Source organism: Tyto alba, unplaced genomic scaffold, assembly GCF_018691265.1.
Source record: "Tyto alba isolate M040663 unplaced genomic scaffold, T.alba_DEE_v4.0 Super-Scaffold_6, whole genome shotgun sequence".
NCBI classification, from domain to species: Eukaryota; Metazoa; Chordata; class Aves; order Strigiformes; family Tytonidae; genus Tyto; species Tyto alba.
This window is the reverse complement of record NW_024881327.1, coordinates 14,918,041-14,937,837: the sequence shown is the minus strand read 5'-3', so window position 1 is coordinate 14,937,837 and position 19,797 is coordinate 14,918,041. Positions and strand designations below refer to the sequence as shown.

The 19,797-nt window shown below is 37.3% G+C and overlaps 1 protein-coding gene across 3 annotated transcripts in view; it reads right to left on the bottom strand.

The window, feature by feature from the left end:
* The window catches only part of RAP1GDS1 (Rap1 GTPase-GDP dissociation stimulator 1), a 101,870-nt gene that overhangs the window by 61,435 nt on the left and 20,638 nt on the right, over positions 1–19,797 (bottom strand). For 2 of the 3 annotated variants that reach the window (XM_042807704.1, XM_042807706.1), the window contains exon 2: positions 4,094–4,204. In XM_042807704.1, the coding sequence (XP_042663638.1) occupies positions 4,094–4,204 (111 nt within the window). The remainder of the gene's footprint in view (positions 1–4,093; positions 4,205–19,797) is intronic. The other variant, XM_042807705.1, reaches the window with a different exon arrangement.

Here is a 19,797-nt window from a genome sequence, read left to right as displayed (position 1 = left end):
TGCACAGTTACTCTCAGAGGTTTTTTTGAAGCTGAATCAAAAAAAAAACCTGCAGAACCTCAGACTCATATTATCTGACAAACTAACTCCTTGGCTTTTGCCTTTTCTGATTGTTATGATCATTCTTCACTTCATATTGCTTGTAAACAGTCTGCTTCCAGATCAGCAAAATTCTTTCTTGACAACCATACATCGAACCATGTCTATATAGAAAGAATCTAAATTCTACAGAGCAGACAATTGAGTAATTTGTTTTGATATATAGTTTTTAAAAGAAAACATATGCAGTATATTAATTTTACCTCCTGATTCAATAGAAGCCAGTATTTCGTTCAGTGCATGGCTGGCTATTTCTTTGCTGCTAACGCTGCTTATGGATCACATCCCATGTCCTTCCTTTAAAAATCTAAATTATGGAAAGTTTAGCAATCTAGAGATGGTGAATGCTGGCAGGTGGAGAGAGATCAAGCACTTGTGTTTTCCTTTCAGAAGGTGGACAGAATCTCAGCTTATGTGAATGAGGTGGATCCACAGAGGTAAAAGGAGCTGTGCCAATTTACATTAGCTGGGAATCTAGACTAACGTTTCTGTCTGTCTTCATTATTTCAGGCTTTATGGGTGCAAAGTCCCCAGCTATGCCAGTTGACTTCACTGGGAATGCTGAAGGAAGTCCACACAAAATGAGGTATGTTCTTATTATTCTAAAGCATTTCTAATGCATGCTTAGCTCTTATTCCTTTGTCATCGTTGCCTCTTTCATCCTTAAATCATCAGTTTTATCTAGTGCTTTAAGCTATTCCATATATGACTGGCCTCAGCCAGAAGTGCTGGTGACAGATAAGAACTAAAATATCTGCATAAATACACGTCTCCAAACAATGTCTCCTAAAGAAGCCATCTGTGCAGAGTTTTCAGACCAGGGGCCTCAGATGTGAAGGACTATACAACTATCCCTCCTAGACAAATAATAGCTAAAACAATGTGACTGTGGCTTCACAAATATCTACCAGCAGTTATCACATTCAGCAACGTATTCAATTCACCCTTGTGTAGTATAGCATGTGTGTGTGCACACACCTTAATTTGATTGGTGTGACAAATGGCAGAAGAGCTCACAGTGTCAGACAGGAGGTATCATGTTCCAGGGCACTACAGCCTGTCTAAGATTATCAAAAGATCAGCTGTCAGAAGTGAAAAACAAAAGAAAAAGCAGCAGATTACATAAAAAAAAAATAAAAGATACAATATTCATCATAACTTTGTCATCCCCATCCCCTTCTATACGGTGGACAATATGGGAAGAAAGTAGTTTTTAATGTTTTAACATAATGAAAAGTTAGAAGACTGTATGCAAAGTAAGTGGAACTATTATTGTCACTGCACTGTTAGAGACTAAGGAATTTAACTTGTGTTTCCGCAGCAACCACAACCCTATGCTGCATGCATGCAGTTAGCAATTAAAAGCAGTGTAATGGTCTCTGAAACACTCATATGTACATGCAATATGCCCAAACGAAAGTTGTGGAATTGATTAGCTCCTTTGTTAGAAATCTCAGTCTTGTATTAACACTGGGTTTAACTGCTGTTTTTGGCTAGGAGTAGATGAGAGTGGTTTGCCTTAGTGTATTAGTCATATACTAAATTTTATACAGGATAAAATAATATTTTTATCTCCAACTCTTAATGAAGTGAATAGAACTTTAAGTTCTGTGACTTACGATACCACCATGACCACCCAATGAAATCACAGTGTTATAAAATTCTCTTAAAATAAAGTCAATTCCTTGCATGTCTTATTTTTCTAATGTTACTCTAATATGATGATTTACTGAACTATAAGCACAATGAATACTTCATTAATATAATCATACACATGGGAATATACTAAAGGAGAGCAGAATAATTATGGGATTTCTATGTTACAATTAACGTAGTTTTATATAAACAATCTGATTTCTAATTATTAAAATATATTAATTTATACACAGACACAGAGGTACAGTGAGTATCCTATATCTATATGATATCATATATATAATAATACACACTGTAGCTAAGAATCAATCAATCAATAAATAAAATCCCTATTAAGATTTTAACTGGATGAATGAGAACTATGAGAAAGGACATTCATTGGTTGTTTGATCAAAGGAAGGAAAATCATAATATATTGCTAGCCCAATAATAACTCAGAGACTGCAGGATTTAGAAAGCTGATTCTATATCTATTTGTTGAATCAATCTATTACATGCAATTTATGTCATATCTCAAGTCGTTTGAATGTACTGCTGTTCTCACAAATTTACTCCAAAACAGAAACCTGTCTTCTGTGAGGATTGTTTTTTTCCAAATCATCAGACTACCTTGAGAACTAAAGCCTGTTGCCCAAAGAGACTCAGTAAAACTTAGGTATTGAAGTGCCTAATTCACTTGAAAGGGAATTGATATGCAGGCTCCTAAATCACCAGCAAGCTGTTGAAAAAACTGTCCCATCTAACCAATCTAATTTTCAGTCATTTTATTTGCTCTCAATCTTGAGCAACTGAAAATATGTGGAGAAGTATATCATATGGCAGCTCAGCAAGGTTATATTCATGTTACTGGCTTACATGCAAAGAACATGGTAAATGCTGGAGGGATTATAGCTGAGTTTTGTAAAACTGCCCAAAAGAGAGAGGTCAACATCCTAGTAATCTTATCTGATCTGGCAGATACAAGACTAGAAGAGAAGATTTTGGAAAGAAAAACGAAGCCCTAGGCTGAGACAGAAGAGAGTCATCTGGTTGCAAGGAAGCATTGGTAAATTTGCTGTAAATTAGTCAAAATTATTTTGCATCTGCAAAACTTGTTCTGTGGCATAGCTATGTGACTTTCACAGGCAAAATGGTAAACTCTTGTTATTTATACTAAGTACTCTGTCATTTTTCATACCGTTTTCTTTTTAGTCCTTACAGTTTAAGTATTAGACTTAAAAGTACTGGAAATATACAAATCCAATTAGAAGTTAGACTAAAGTATTGAATATACCTTATAAACAAACCCATAAGAAAAATCATTCAGCAGCTTCAAAAAACAGGTCAACCTAAAACCCAAATATTTTATTATTTCCTGGCTGATGTCTCCTTGCAAAATAATCATAATTAAAAACCCATTACCATTAAATGCGGAGACTGTTATAATCTATATTTGATTTGATATGGATGCTGATTATATTCTATTGTGAAAAACCTCATGAAGTATTTTACACCAACTAAGCCAAAAGGCTGTGATTTATAAAATACCATCATGGGAAAGAAACAAGACATTAATAGTATGTACTTTTGAGTGTAGTGATGTTTAGAGAGGACTAACTTTTTTTTTTTTTTTTCAAAATAAAGAATTTCTAATCATGACTTGTATCTATCCTGACAAGTTTTTCGAACTGAAATTTTACACAAATTTTTCTTCTGCCACCATCTGAAGCACTACGAAAGTTAAAATCGGAAAAGTCTTTTAAGCTGTCATCTTTATTTACTATACCTTTCTGTCTACTGTGAGTGGGGACACACATTTAACAGCTTTTGGTGAAAAAGACATCTTGTTCCATTCTTAAGTTATTTTTATTATCATACCACATGTCAAATTTGGACCATCTTTGGATATCCAGCCTATTTCTGCTAATTGAAACTACCAGGTATATGAAATATGTGATCAGAAGTATGAGGAAAAACATATTACAAATAGGAAACTATGCTTTTTTAACCAGAATTAGCAAGCAGCTGCCGTTTCCCTCTCCCCATCCCATCACGCTTATTTGTCCATCCCTGTTCTTTGTTTCTTGAGTGATCAATTGGAAAAGTGCTATTTTAACACATTGGAAAAGGGACTGTACTATGTCTGTTCCAAATATCCAGGTATTTACTGTCACTGTCTTTGATGCTATCTGAATGTTATAGATATATGGGTTAAAAACAACAACAACAACAAAAAAACAGAACAGACAATCCAGCAGCCTACTGCTTGAGTCATTCTTTCTGCCACGTTTTACTACCACCATTTTAATTCACTGATCTCGTTATACGATTTAAAATTAGAAGAGTCAATACAACTTACTGTTTTGTGCCAGAGCTTGAAGCAGACAGTCCAAGCATCCCTCCAAGCTATCTGCTGTGCTGTCAGTGGTTGTTATCTTCAGCTTTTTCAGGGCATCACTTAGATTATCTGCTTGGTAAACACAAAGAAAAGTGAAATCAGTGTCCTCATCAACTTGGTAATACCATTATAGCCTTGAATGTAAATAGTTACTGTAAATTAAATGGTATTCTGTATCAATGAAGAAGGCATGTATGGTCTGTATTCTGAGGATACAAAAAGCCAGGAGTCAAAGTTTATAGATGAAATTAAACTTTTCAAATATAAATATACATCTATCATTCGGCATCTGAGAACAGGATGCCAACAAGCACTTTATGAAATGCCACTGAACAGCAATTTAGCCATTGATATTTTCTCAGCCTAGGTGATGCAGAAAACCAGCAACCGTTTCTTTATTTCTTTCCTTGTGTGGCGGGGAAAAAAAGTATGATGGAAATAAGCACATCTTGATTTTTTTCATCAAGAAAGGGAAAATAATTGAAAATGCCATTTTCTGCATACTGTGTAGGCTTACATCATGGCTGTACATTCACAGATCCTAGTTCTAAGCTTATAGCCTTTTAAAGTATTATGCCATTTTCCACCACAATGTTACAAGCACTACTGTTTACATGAACTGTGTTAACTTTTTAAATTCAACTGATCCCTAAAAACATAAGGCATCTTCTAGAAATAAGAAAGTTCTGTTGTGTATTTCAGATAATTAAATAACTCCTCCCCCACGCTCAAACCACATAATTCTCAACAGACACACATTTTTTTCCCATAACAGTTGGGGTAATATGACTACTACCATTTTAAATATTCTGTCTATTCACGAGCAAGGTGTGTTACCAGCTGCAGCCTGAGTCTCTTTGGTTTGCCTGCTGATGACTAACCTCACTCTGAAGGGACTATCCTTTTAAAAAATGAGTGCTGATTCAGTTTCCATGCCAACTCTGTCAGTAAGCAAAATGTGTTACTCAAAGTTAAATAGTGTCTAGCTGTCTCTTGTTCCCCAGTGACTAATCAAAAAGCCTTGACCCAATCCCTACAGACCCATAGGTATAGTTTCTTTGCAATGCATGACTGGTGTGTTTTGAGCCTGAAAGGCAGACAGTGCTGCCTTAGAGCATCACACCAATGTAGGAAGCCCACTTCACAGACAAGTTGGCAGCTGTTGTGCTTTGCCTCCTCTTCACTTGCCCACATATGGGATGGCGCAAGGGAAAGGAGGCATGGCAAGAACTTCCCTTTATTTGTCTCTGAGGCACTGGTGGCCCTGTGGAGACACAGCAGGCATCCCATGAAGAGGGTGAAATCTCACTCCTCCTGGAGCTGCTCTGCTTCTCAGCCAAAGCTGTGGCTTTTGTCCCACCTCCATTTTTCATCAACAAATGCTTTTGTAGTCCAATATCCATATAGATAAGGGTAAGATGCTTCATTTTTGAAGTGCTCAGTATTTAGGTATGAAACTCATAATGAAATTGTTTATCAGGCAATTAGTTTGTCTATTCAGAAATGAACATGTTCTTAGCTACACTATAGTCAGGAATCCCATTGCTCCTAAATGCAGAGAGCCAGCAGCATGCAGCCAACTCTGCAAAAGCCTTCAGGGCACCTGCACTTGGTTATGCTCCTTGAGATCTTAAACCTGCCTCTCTACCACCTCTCCTCGCCATGCTGGACTGAGACCTCCTGGAACAAGCTACCAAGAGAAAAAAAAAAATATATCATTTTCCCTTGTACTGACACATTACTCATCCTTCTGTGCAAAAGAATCATAGTAGGAATCGTAGAGTAACTAAAGCAAAAATTGTAAGTAGGAATATTGTAGAAACAACAGGCCTCTTGACACAATGTCAAAAGGCCACAGGCCTTTTTCACAGAGGAAGAAAACCACCTTTGATGAAATACTTTACTTGCCCACTTTGACTCCTCCTGTCAAAGCCAGGGCTTTCTCTTTACTAAGCAGGGTCAATACCTTGAAAGACATATTTACTTCTGAAACCTAAGAATCTTGGACATATGCAAATAAACATATTCACAGGTTTCATGGGGTGTTTTTGTTTGTTTGTTTTTCTTTTACTGTTCTGAAAAGAACAAAACTTTACAGTTTGAGATGACGCTGACAGGGATATTCAGAGAGGAGGGGCTATAGTGTACCAGCAGGCTCTTGCCATATAATCCCACATGGCTTGCTGACTTCTGCAGTTTCACAGTTGACCTGAACCTGTCATTTAGGGAAGAAGCCGCAGATGCTTGCCTTCCATGGACAAAACCCCCACTGTTTTCTTGTGATCATCTCCTGCTTACCTTTCTGTCTCTTCCTCTCTTTCTATAGAAGCTGTTTCCAGTAGGCTTGTTACCGCATAGGCTGATCAGATTCTCAGAGATAAAAACTCATTGGATAAAAACAATAAAATAAGTCTTTTTGGTTGGGTGCCAGGGAAACATGAGTAAGTAGATTTTGACAGTATGCACGGTCATGTGGAAGCTTGTATTAGTTGGGAAGATTGGGATGGTAAAGGTAAAAATAAGGCTAGTAATGTTCCCTACGGCACAGTTGCTCAGCAATCTGGTATCAGGTTCTTAGTTTGTGAGGCATCAAGTCAGAAGTTTAACAGCTGTATCAACTATTTTGTTGATGATCCCAAGCGCAGCGAGTCACTCACACTTACACCTGGTTTACCAGATTGCTTTCAGAATAATTAGTTCTCCTATCTGGACAGTAAACACTGAATCCCGCAGATCTTAATCCCATATATCCTAACAATACAAACAGATAAATCAAGAAGTGGAGTCTGGCAAGAGCTGTCAGGCCTGTCTGGCCCATTCCACCAACTGTTGCTTTTTGTTTTCTCCTGATAACTACTCCTGCACAAACTCTCATAAAAATGAGGTGGTTTAAATACTGCAGTAGCCTGTGCAGCTTTTGGTGGTACAGCTTTACTATTACCATTCACAAACTTTTGCTATCTCTTGCACAGGCATTCTTACAGAGAAAAATAGTCAGAAACTATAAGTGAATGCTTTAATATTCCATTTCATTTCACTTCACCGTACCCTTTTTTCTGCGAGCTTTTCTGTGACTCATGCTTATTTTCAATCACTAATTTGTTTTGTGCAGGAGAACTGTTCTTTCGTCTTGTAAAAATGTGGTAGTTGATCAATCTTGTTTAGGGTCAGGGCCACTGGAATCTTTGCTAGGCTGTGAATAGCTTTACAGGGTACCCAGTAGTATCTAGGGATGCAGCTTCTGTGGACAAGAACCAACTTGCTAATTCTGCCCCAAGTTCACAACATCTTCAAACACAGAAAAAGTCAAAAAAGCCACCTTCTAAGACTGACATTAAAAAAAATATTCAGAATGATTTAGCTGAGTATTTAGATGGATAGCTTTTGTCTGGACAGTTTATTTTTATATATCTCATGGTCTTTTCCAGTATAGATATTTTCTTACAAAATAAGACTCCATTTGAACATATAATTTACATTTCCTGTATCTTCTGGTTGACACCTAGTATACTGCTGTTATTACAGGGACTGTTACATTATACATGCAACTTAACAGATATGGAATTAAAAATTAATAGATATTGAAATGGGACGTACTGAAACAGGCTGATCAGATAAGAAAAGAAGTTCAAGCAGTTCTGCTGTTACAGGGGTTGTGGCTGTATTAGACTCAGAGCCTTTTGATGCTATTTCACTGCCTCTCAGGAAACAGTGGGACACCAAACTGAGCAGAAGGAATGATGACATTTCATGGATCTCCTTGTGTTATAATGGCATATATGTCTTATAAATTCAAGTGTGTATGTCTACATGGACTAGACTTCAGAAATTATTTAATTTTCTTGTATGGACTTTAACGTCCTAGAATACAAACTAGCCTATATGGAAAATCCACCACTGACTCACAACAGTTGTTTATAACCTCAGAATACACTTTTAGTTAAATTATTTGAGAACCGAGGAACTGACACAAAGATCAGACACGTAATCTATTTAGGCCAGCTCCCAAGCCATCCCTAGCATCTGCTCTTCACTTCCCTCCTGACACCGTCTGTGTTTCCATTCTAATGCAGACGCCGGGCCAACCAGCAGAGCGCTCCATGCACAACCATACTCAGTGGTGTCTGAGGGGCCCTGTGGTATATAACACCTACCTTGTAAGTCATTGCCCCAACCTTGATAACCTCCTAAGTGAGAGTGGGGGTGATTTTTTGATCCTGAAGCTGGCTGCCCGAAGAGTAGGCATATTTGGCCTGAATTACTTTTTGCAGCAGGAAGCCCAGCAACTGGTGACTTCTGTAGCATGCCTTTGGTCTTTAATGACCTCAGATGCCTCTTCCCCAAAGAAATCTTAGAAGACTGGCCCAAAATTATCAGAGTCCATTAGTTCCCAGGACACTGAATAAGCTGACAGGAATGCACAGTATGTGTCTTCCTTGAATCTACATAAGGAAAAGCTAAGATGCTTCCTCTTGGATACCTTGTCAGAAGATACCTAGTCCCATACAACAGTCTACCTAAACATGCAAAATACCCCAAATATACACAGTATAGTGAGGACAAAAGAAGTTTGTCCTCATGTTTAGGCCATTGCCAAAAAATGCTCCTTTCCCTCCTTTCTTTGGAGCAGCTGCCCTTGAGTGCTCCCTAGTATGCAGTGTTTTCTGTCAAACCACCCAAATCTGTCATTGGAAATTACTCTCTGTTCTTAGCCCAGGGAGAAAATTTTGAAACTTGGCATCTGATCAGGAGGTAGATATGTGCTGTCAGAGGCCAGTGGTAAAGAATTAATTTTTGATAGGTAATGCCAGGAGAAGCTTAGCTGGCTATTTTCTTCTAAAAATAATAGAAGTAACAGTGTTCATCTAATACCAGAGAAAGCCCAGTGTGACTCAATGGATTCCCACAGCATTTTACTCTTCTTGGGAATGACAAACAGATGGGCCTGGCTGAGAGCAGGTCCTTGAAAATGTGGTGTTTTACATACTGCCAGGACACAGTTTGGACAACCCCAATGGGAACCACATCTGACATACTCACAGACTGGACTAGCAATTGCCTGGCACAGACAGGAGATGGATCTGCATGTGCTACCTGAACCTGTGCTCCATCTTGCTTCTCCACTACACAATGGCATTGCAGGACAGAGCTGGGAGATGGAGGTGCTGGCCATCCAAGTAAGCAATTGTTCATTTTCCTTACTAGACCCTCTTGTGCCTGGTTGCTGCAGAAATTTAGGCCACCTGAGAATTACAGACTGTTCTGCAGGTGTTGAGTCAGCAAAGTCAGAGGAGGATCTCCGGGCCCAGAGACACAAATCTCTGAAATCTGGCAAACAGGCACGGGTGCTGTAGCCATGCTGGTTATATCTGCAGGTGGCTCTTTTCACTTATCATCATTTGAACAATATCCTTTTGGCTGCACTGGTGCTCTTGTACATAACCTTTCCAAGCAACAGTGCAGCATAGGATTATTCCTCTTTGGTCCTTAGAGACGTTCCTTCTGGGAGTTATGCCACCAGTGGAATGGGCAGTCCAAAGCACCTCTGTTCCCTTGAGTCTATGAAGAGACACAGCACCTCACCGGGGCGCATAGGTGTAGCATGAGCTACAGGGTGCTGGTTCTGCTCTGCTGCCATGCAGGATGTGCTGGTAGCCTGGGACTGTCCCCAGAAGGAGGTCATCTAAACTGCCTGAGGATTCACAACCAGGAGACCTGGTAAGGACAGACCAGACTAAATGGTCTATGGCAATTCAAAGATTAACAGCTCTGTTGGGAAACAAACAGGAAATAGAAAACTATTTTGCCACTGTAAAATTATTCCTATGCACCCACATCTTTAATACTGCATACAACTCTAGGCACCTCATGCTGCAAATGACATGCTGCAGAACTAGAAAAGGCACGGATATGGCTGAGCAAAGCTAAGGAACAACTACTCCTCAAGAAGTTAAACAGATGAGGACTCTTCATTCTGAAAAAAAAGATGACTGAGGGTAAAAATGATCTAGATGTATGGAATAATGAATAGGACTAAGTTAATGAAAAGAAAGCTAATATCTACTGTTTATCCTAACACAAGAACTAGAATACCAAAATGAAATTATCAAGCAACAAACTTAAAGAGAACAAAGTCTATTTTCACATGACATGTAATTAATCTGTGGAACTCTTAAGAGGCTGGAACTATAAGCAGATTAATTTAGTTTATTCAATTAGAAAAATCTGTAAGGAAACTAAAGTCCATGCATGGCTATTAATACTATGTTATGCATAAAACTTCTAGTTTAGGAAATTCCTAAACATCAGATTACTGGAAGTTGGGAGAATACCACCCTGTACTTGCCCAGTATTTCCCCAGACATCAGCTGCTAGTCATTCACTGTCAGAAATAGGAGCACTGGGTGCACTCTCTGGCCTTATGCCATTTGCATTGTCACACTGTGCCTCAGTGCTCTGGTTCACCAAGAAAATAAGATGGCCAAACAAATCTCCCCAGATGTGCTTGGACTTTATTGGGCCACATGTTTGGATCCAGCAAGCTGGAAAAGATTTTGGGTTCTGTGGTTTCTCCACAGCCAGTAAGGTAATTCCTGTGTCATCAGTTGCATTTTTGTTGCTGAACAGGTCCTGAGACTGATCCTGGCCCTAAACCAGATTAACACTTAAATCCATGAATCCAGACATCTTACTCAGAGAAGAACTTTTTTTTTTTTTTTTTTTTTTTAAAGACAGAAATCCTGCTTGTTTGTTGGTTTTACTAGTTCTAGGGAAATACTGATAGATCACTAGCCGCAGGGCTCCTGCTGCAACCTGTTTTTAACTTAGGTACATTTGCTCTACTTTTCTAGCATAGTAACTAATTTTAATGAGAGTGCCTATTTTTGTCAGCGGTTCAGCTGCTTCATTCTTAAACGCTTTCTGAATCTTAGATATATACCATCTGGTCTTAGAGACTTGTTACTCTTTCATTTATCCATTTGCTTCAGCATCTGTTCTTCTGACACCTCGATCTCTCCTGAAGCTTCATTTTTATTACCTGAAAATACTGACACACTATGACTCATTGCCACCTGAGCAGTAAGCTACCTAATTATTTTTGGTAATTATCAGGTCAGTTTATACACACTAACAACTACTTAGTCACTTTGTATTTAAAATCAGGATAGAAACCTAAACAAAGCAGCATCAGCCAGCATTCAGTTCACTAGGAATCTCTTGCCAATGCAAAATTTTAATTTTGTCATAGAATTCTGTTTAAGTAGAAAGAGTGGTGTGGTGGTGGTTTTTTTTTACTACTACTGTACTTTCTCCAAAACATGTCTGTAAGTAGAATTACAAGGATCAACCCTAAAGACAACCAGAAATCAGATCTGCTAAAATGACTTTTTTCTTGGTTTCTGTTTTGTTTTTGTTTGTTTGGGTTTTGGGTTTTTTTTTGGTTTTTTTTTTTTTTTTTTGCCTTGGGGGAAACTGGAGATCTTTAAAAATAATTTTGTGTATTATATTTACTGTATCAAATATAAACAACAGATATTAATACAAACATATCTACGCTTTTGCAAGGTATATTGACCTGTAGCTGCTGTAATTCGTTTCTGCATGCTCATGATCCTTTCCCTATTACTTTAATCCTGAGTTGCAAAGGCTAGACTATAAGAATGACATTTCAGAAGATTCTGCAGAATCTTGGAAGATTTTTGTCCCTTCTCTAGGAAAATGTGGTACAGACCTAGGTATCTTTATATTTCATAATCAAACACTTAAGATCTGGAATTATCTTAACACCCAAAGAAACTGATCAAAATTCAGTGAAATCAATGCAACAACTTTTACTGATTTACAGAAAGCCCTAAGAGTCTTGGACAAAATAGGCTCTAAAAGAAGGATGAAATAGATTTTTTCATGAATATTAAATATATTGTTTTATAAAGAGAATCTGTGCTGGATTAATTTCATTTAAAAATCAGACAATGATAGAAAAAGTAATTATTTCATCTAAAGAAAACATATGTTTCTCAGTTTATGGAAAGATTTTTTCTGGTACTCTATTACTAGGAGTAGTAGACAAAATCATATAAAAAGATGGCTATCAATTTGTAAAGAATTACATTAAATTAACAGATAACTGCACATTTTATTGTCATATAGTTTATTTTCTCCAGGTACCTGATCTTCAGTGAGCCACATTACAAAAACCCAGGAGACATGCAGAGCATAATAGTAAATACTAACTGGGACTTCTGACAGACAAAAGCCTTCTAAATTCTCACTGGGTCTTAGTGAGCAAGAAGCACACAACATCATCTGCAATCAAAAGTGAATCCATTTCAAGGGCTTTATTCAGTGCTCCATTATAAAACTGATAATACAGAAGGTAAGATGCCTGGTTTATCCTAAGTAGTGTGTTCTATCAAGATTAGTCAAATTTCAGAGAGAAATGGTTTTGGTGCTGAATGGAAGAAAAACGTCTTATTGTCTTTACCCTAAGTGATATATAATTTTCCTCTGTGTCCTATGGTTTAATTCTCACATGTTCATATGACTCTTTTTATAAATATATTAATTTCATAAATTCATGCATTCCACAATTTCTTCAGAATCACCCTACTGAATGGGTCTTAGCCTTCTTCCTTACTTTTTAGGAAGTTTTAAAAATATAATCTTTAAGGTGATTTCTCTCTCCAGATTACTATTCAGGGTACTTGCATTTCTGGAAAGCAGCATCAGAATTTAAAACACAGAGGAAAACCAAAGTTCACTGCAGCAATTTTCCCCTATGGGGGTAAAAAAGGACTAAGGCAGGGTAGAGCACCTGCTTTGTGTTCTTACAAGACAGAAATGTCCTTTGACCCTTCAGCTACTACTAGCAATAACACAGAAAGAAAAGCTGCAAGATAGTCAAAGCCCTAACTTTAGCATCTTGGGAGTTTGCATAGTTCTTATCTGCCCACTTTGGTTACATAGAGTCTCTAAACCTCTTCCAAGGAAATCTGTGCAGGTAATGTAGCGCAGAAGTAACAACCTTCCTAACCTTCCTACTGTATTTACATGTAAAAAGTACGAACTTCCCTCCCTGGTGAAGAGATCACACCATCAATGGAAATAACAGCTCAGGCATATATGTCAAAACCAAGAAAACTATAAAATGTACATCCCAACCTAAGCCTTCAAAATAGCGAGTCATGTTAAGGCTCAACTTTTTTAAATCCCGAGAATATTGCTAATGCTGGAGAGAAATATCTATGTATCCTGGTATATATGGATTTTTCTTACTCTGTGTAACCAGTGAACAAAATGTTATTTAATAGATAAAATGTTCTCACAATTACAGATTGTGTCAAAACCTATTCTAATAGCCATGCTGTGTAGAAGCACCGAGGTCTGGGGCACTGCTGTCTCTAGACAAATGCACCAAACAGGTGGTTTAGAAAAAAGAAGAGAACCACACAATTAAGGACTCGAAAGCATGTTCTGTAAGCGCACCACTGTGCACCTCTGCTTGCTGGGTGTGATGGGTATTAGGCTCCTTCTCCCTCCTGCCTCCCATAGGTCTGGTCTGTGCCAATATAGTATGTGACAGCTCACATGAAGAATGCTTGGGAGCTGGAGTTCAGGCTGCTGGTATCCTTTCTTTCAGCGCTGCTGGTCTCCCTGTCAATCCCTGCTGAAGGACAAGAGAGTGGCCACCAAGAATTAGATAGGTTTCTTCCAGGATTTAAGCTACTACAGGCTGCAGTGAACTGGCTTTATGAAAGAAGCAACCAGCTGGCCACTGTATGTAGCCACAGGACTCAGTTCACAAAAGACAACAGCCCCTTTCTGTTGTCAACCAGATTCTGACTTTTTAGCCCAAACCATGGAAATGAATTGTCTGGTTTGGTGGCCTCCCACACCAGCTCTCAAGAACAGTTAAACTCGTGCAATTCCCAGGCTGTCAATTGTCACAATACTATCATGTGTTAGTTGGTATTTCTCTAAAGGCATTACTCTCAGTGAGTCACAAATACCTGAGAATATCAGCTTTCATTTGTCAAGACACATTTTTTTAGCCCTCCTGTCTGGAAGAAAAACAACTTGAAAATGTAAACTAGATATTGCGAAAGTAAACAGAAACAACCCAAAGGCTTATCCTTTACAAAATAATGACTTTTTAAGCCTATCCTTTTTTTTTGTTTGTTTGTTTTATGTTTTGCTCATCATTTGGCATTCTCAAGTTTCATCTTCCCTCCCCGTTATTCTTGTCATAGTTTCCTTAAATTGGTTAGATTTAAACAAATACTATTACTAATATAATTCCCCAAATAAGTAAAATGCCTATCTGTGCAAAAATTGCATGTATTCCATGTTATAAGATCTCTATAATTCCTTTATCTTAGAGGTATGTGTGTACACACACACACATTTAGTATATGCATACACCGCTGCAAACAAAAAATTGCTAGAGTGGTATTAGGTTTCCTAGTCAAGTGTTAAAAACACAGAAAGTTCCAGAATTCAATCAACCCATGTATATTTGGCTCTGTAAAATATCTGCCATACAATACAGTACATGCCAAGATGTACACATGATGAATACTGTTTTTTTCCAAGGGGCCCCTACCTTTTCCAGGACAAATGTTCTGTCAAGGAACAGCTACGTGATGTCTTCTCTTATTCTCCTTCTTGGCATGTGGCTCTACTCTTATTTACCAGACACTTAAAAAATCCTGTTCTGAAGGATTATTTCCTTTCTCATTGGCAATTATAAAGTTAGCATCACTGCATTATGTCATAGTGTTTCAAAGATATTAAAGTGCTTGTTTTCACATGGTATCTATAAGGTAAGATGGAGTCAATACACTATGTGAGTGAATGGGAGACCTGGAACATGGAAAATTTAAGATCAAAAGTATTTGCGTAGTAATTTCAGGTTTCCAACATGAGATAGCTCCTGATTTTCAGGTTCCAGAGTTACCGGACATTCTGGATTCCTTTGGAGTCTTCACATGCAGATATGAATTATCTACAGCACTTCTATAAAGCAGACTGCAACACATCACAGGTAGGTATCAAGAAAGCATGAGGCATGATAAAACATTATCATATTTGGTTTAAAAAATTGCCTACCATATCTTCCTACAGGAACTGTGTGTCATGGGGGACAGGAGGATCCAGTTCTTTGTGGGAACATTCAACTATTAACTGTCACACCCATTCCTCCCTATAAATACCCACCCCTCCTTAATTTATGACATGGCTTCCAAGTACTGAAACATAAGAGGAAGGGTCCTTGAGGCAACAGGTCTCCATCACCAGATTATCCTGGTTTATTTCCCACCCTATGCACAGAAGAAAAAAAAAATTCGGTGGGGAAAAACAACAGGACGAAAACGGTCTCCTAAATGACTACTGATACTTCAGACAATAGTTCAAACCTGTTTCTTGCTAATGCTAAAACAAAAACCCACCGAGCAAATGAAAACAGACAGCCTAAAGTAGACACTTGGCATAGAATATGGCTCCTCCTGAAGAGTCAGTAAGTGACTGAAACAGGATCATGTGAATAAAGGGGTAACCTTAATAACAATCAATGCTATCATTCCCTACAATGATATATTACATATAAATAGACAACCATACAGAGCGGGAGTATAGAAAAGAAAAGCTTATGTGTGCATGCACATGCACATATGCAACTAGCAGGGCTTGCATCTCTCTACTGGCTCTTTTTTTATCATTCATGTTTGCTGTTTAATTATTTTATTTTGTCCTCTTTCTTTTCCCTTCCTTTTCTGCCCCTCCGGATAATTTCTGCCTGAAGCATTTTTAATCTAACAAGCAAAAGACATTTTATCAAGTCAAAATAGCAAGAACAGAAAACAGGTGGTACAAAACAAATAGAAGAAAATTAATCTACAGAAATAGTACAGTCTAGAAACAGCACACTTAAAACTGTTAGCTCTCTCAGCTTAATCTTTTCTTTGGGATGATCTTCACCTATGCTACTGTGTACAACCTTTTGGGACCATACCTACTCTAAAAGTCTTGATCCTAATGTGATTCAACTTAAGTGACTACAGATGGCAAACACTAATCTAGACATTATACAAACAAGTAAGAAGAAAACACTTTCCTACAATGTTTCTGAAGTTTCCTTTAAATTATTTCCTTTACTATATTAGAAGAAACACTGATTTCCCTTGCATAATTTAAGGGGGCTCCAAATTCTCTATACTTTTTCCAAATTCTATACAAAATATGGCTTTTTAAGCAACAAAATAACACATATGTAATGCCTGAAGTTAGTCTGAATGAACATTTGCAGGATGCTATAATGCAGGTCAATGATTTAGATTTTAAGTATACATTCTTAATCCATATAATAAAGTTAATCTACCGTTAGCTTTTTCCTCTTGTAATGATAATGGACCTACACAAAAGGTATAATATGGGGCTTTAATGAAATAAAGTAAGTACATAAATAAATACAGAAAAATCAGGCAATACAGGGCTGAGGTTACAAAGTTCCAGGACTGGCAACAGTACTGAAAAAGAAGCTGAGAAAAACTTTCATTGACTTCAACAAGCTCTGGATCTGGTCTTTGGCCTACCTATGCAAATAAGTACATATAAATTATACAAGTCCACGGTACACTATCTGTCGTAACTATACTTATGCTACCAGCATGAGTTACTGAACAAATAGGGGATTTGATTCTGTACAAAACCCTCAAGCTCACCTTTCACCAGCAAGAGTGAGAATCTTGCCTGAATAAGATACCCAGGCTCAAACTTAGTACTGCTAACTCTAATTGTATGTTCCACATCAGTGTTCTTCACAAAGCCTCAGGTAAATCAGAGGTTACAAAATAGTAATCTGTAACACAGCATGTTTCTAGCTATCGTGAGAAAACCCTGAATATGGAAAGGAAGCACTTAAAAGGCACAGGGGAAAAAATGAGTCCACAGTGTGTTACAGATTTTGCTTCTTTGCTACTTAAACTGTCAGGTTTGAAGGTCAATCTGTGATTTACCAGACACAATGAAGATTTTCAGTCTTGAGATATTTCTTACTGACAATAAACCCATAATGATGCCAGAGAAGGAGGATTCACATAAATTCACATGGCTTTGTGTGTTTACCAGAGTCCTTAAATGGACATCTTACATCACTAATGTCAGTGGTTCTTGATTGTCAAAAATCAAGGTTATTTTAATACCTAGACATATTTTGTTCTCTCTTACAAAAATACATTGTTTGTTTATCAAAAAGCCTGTTTCTAAATCCTGCTTTTAATATGACCACCAATAGTATATATAAAAACACTTTTTAAAAATGCGCTAAAAAGTTGTGATATTCAAAATACCATTCAACTCTTATCTCTTTTCCTACCCACCTTACAGAAATGACAACTGCTGAAGTAGTCAACATCTTTGCATTAAGGGAAGGTATATGTGTAATTTTGTGTAGTAGGAAAAATATCAAGCTTTCTGACACATTCTCTACAAGTGTTTCAAATATCGTAAGTTAAGAAACAAAATCTAAGCCCTTGTCCTGTTGAGTGTTAATAAAATTCCATCTGGTCACTTAGGAACTGTGCCAACATTACCACACAACGAGCCTTTGAGTCGTCTGAATGTTCAAGTGTCATTTGACAGCTTTTTTATTTACCTTTTTTTTTTTTTTTTGTCAAATACGCACCTAATAGTATACAGATGGCGAGGTTCTAACAAGTTTATTTGCATGTAAACTTGAAACTAACCTTGAAAGTAAACTGCTGAGGTTTTCCTTGGGGTTGTTGCTTGGGTTTATATATTTTTTTCTAACATTTAGGATTGTTCAGTCTACTGCTGCTCCAACTTCCTTATTAGGCAAATACAAAATGAAAGTGAAAACCTGGTGCATAGTTGTTCTAAAACTGCAAACATAGTAAGAATCTGCTCAGCCTGCTCAGGGCCAACAGAATAGGAGTAGGTACAGGGAGTTAAACTCACAGTAGACAGCAAGTTAAAGAATTGTTCAGTGACAAAAATCTTCACGGGGAAACAAATCTCAAGAACTGCTCTGAGCAATGAGAGAAATTTCAACAACAGATGGGTACTACGCTCAGTATATATTATGTATATATCTTTAATGACAAAATCAGTTATAGATTTATCCTCCAGTCACTGTACTAAAATATGTGTATTTAATAGAGAAAATTAAATTCCACACTCTATATTCAAATTTGCCTTGGAAAACCAAAATTGGCTTGCCAAAAAAACTCATCCCCAATTAAAAAAAACCTGAGACCTGATCTAGTTTCAAAGTTAACCCAGCTTGGCACAGGCTGTATTAGGTGACTGCTGATGTCCCTAATGACTTATTTCTTCATGTGATACTACGAGCCTATCTGATACAGTTGTACACATCATAAACACATAACACTGAATTGCTTGGCCTGGTTTATAGCCTTCAATGCAAAACAGCTACTAAAATAATCATAGTTATTGCCATTATCAGGGAGGATCCACAATGTTGCAAGACTGGCAGTGGTAATCTAGGTGATCCATTTCTGCACTATATTGAGTTAAAAGAGACAGGTAAAACAAAGCTGAATGTTCCACCAGACTCTCGGCTAGAGAGCCAGTTGTCTGGGACACGAGAAATGCAGTGAGACAAAAATGCTATTTCAGTTATAAGAAGTGGTTTAGTAACACTTCCTCCTCGTTCCTATCCCTCAACACCTTTTAACTGAATCAAGTATAAAATCTGTATATTAATGAGATTAATTTATATCTTAAATCTCTGTAGGATAAACACTCAGAGGACAGATAAGGACCTGATTCTGTCACTACTTATCTGTGAGTAACTTTTTCATTCTTACTGAAGTATTTTTGTAAGTAGTCTTCCACATGTGCATAAACACTTGGAGGTCCTAACATGTAATGAGATACTAGAGGCAAAAAACCTGAAAAAATATAGACTATTTTTACTGTTGTTTTAATTAATTTGTGGGCAATTCAACAAAATGGAGTTTTGGAAAGGATTTCAATAGAAAGATCTTTGCTCTGACATTCTCTTTCAACTCTTGGATGTGGACTTAATTAAAACTATCTACTCCAGTCTTCAGAGACATGGCATATATGATTAGGACCCAAAGAGCAATCTACTACATAAAATAAAATAGGCCTGAGCAGTGGAAAAATAGCAACTAATCTAGGAAAAGCTGTGAAGCTTTAAGTATAGGCTATAAAAGACCTAATAACAGAACATAATGATGTTTCCACATGTTCTATAATTACTTAGTGAGTAATTTTTTAAAAGGTATTAAAAGTACTTTTTAAAGGTCTTGGCAGACTAAATGAAGTTGTCATTGAAAATTAACAATTTATGTAATCTGCTTTTGTACTTCTGGTCTGAAATCTTGAATTTTTATCAGTTAATAACTTTTCTTTGTTTTGCTACTGTCTTTTTGCATGTGATTATGGGATACAAATTGTTGCACCTGCCTACAAATGCATTCTAGAAGAAAGTCTGAACCTTGGGCATCTTTCTGAATGGTAAGCCCTTTAAAAACTCTTAAAATACAGAGACTTGAATTTTCCAGTCCTTTTCCAAGCTAAGAAATTGTTTTGTTTGCTGGATCTTCAAGAATCTTGTTTTAAACTCAAGGTTGATCAGAGTACTCTTAGCTACCCAT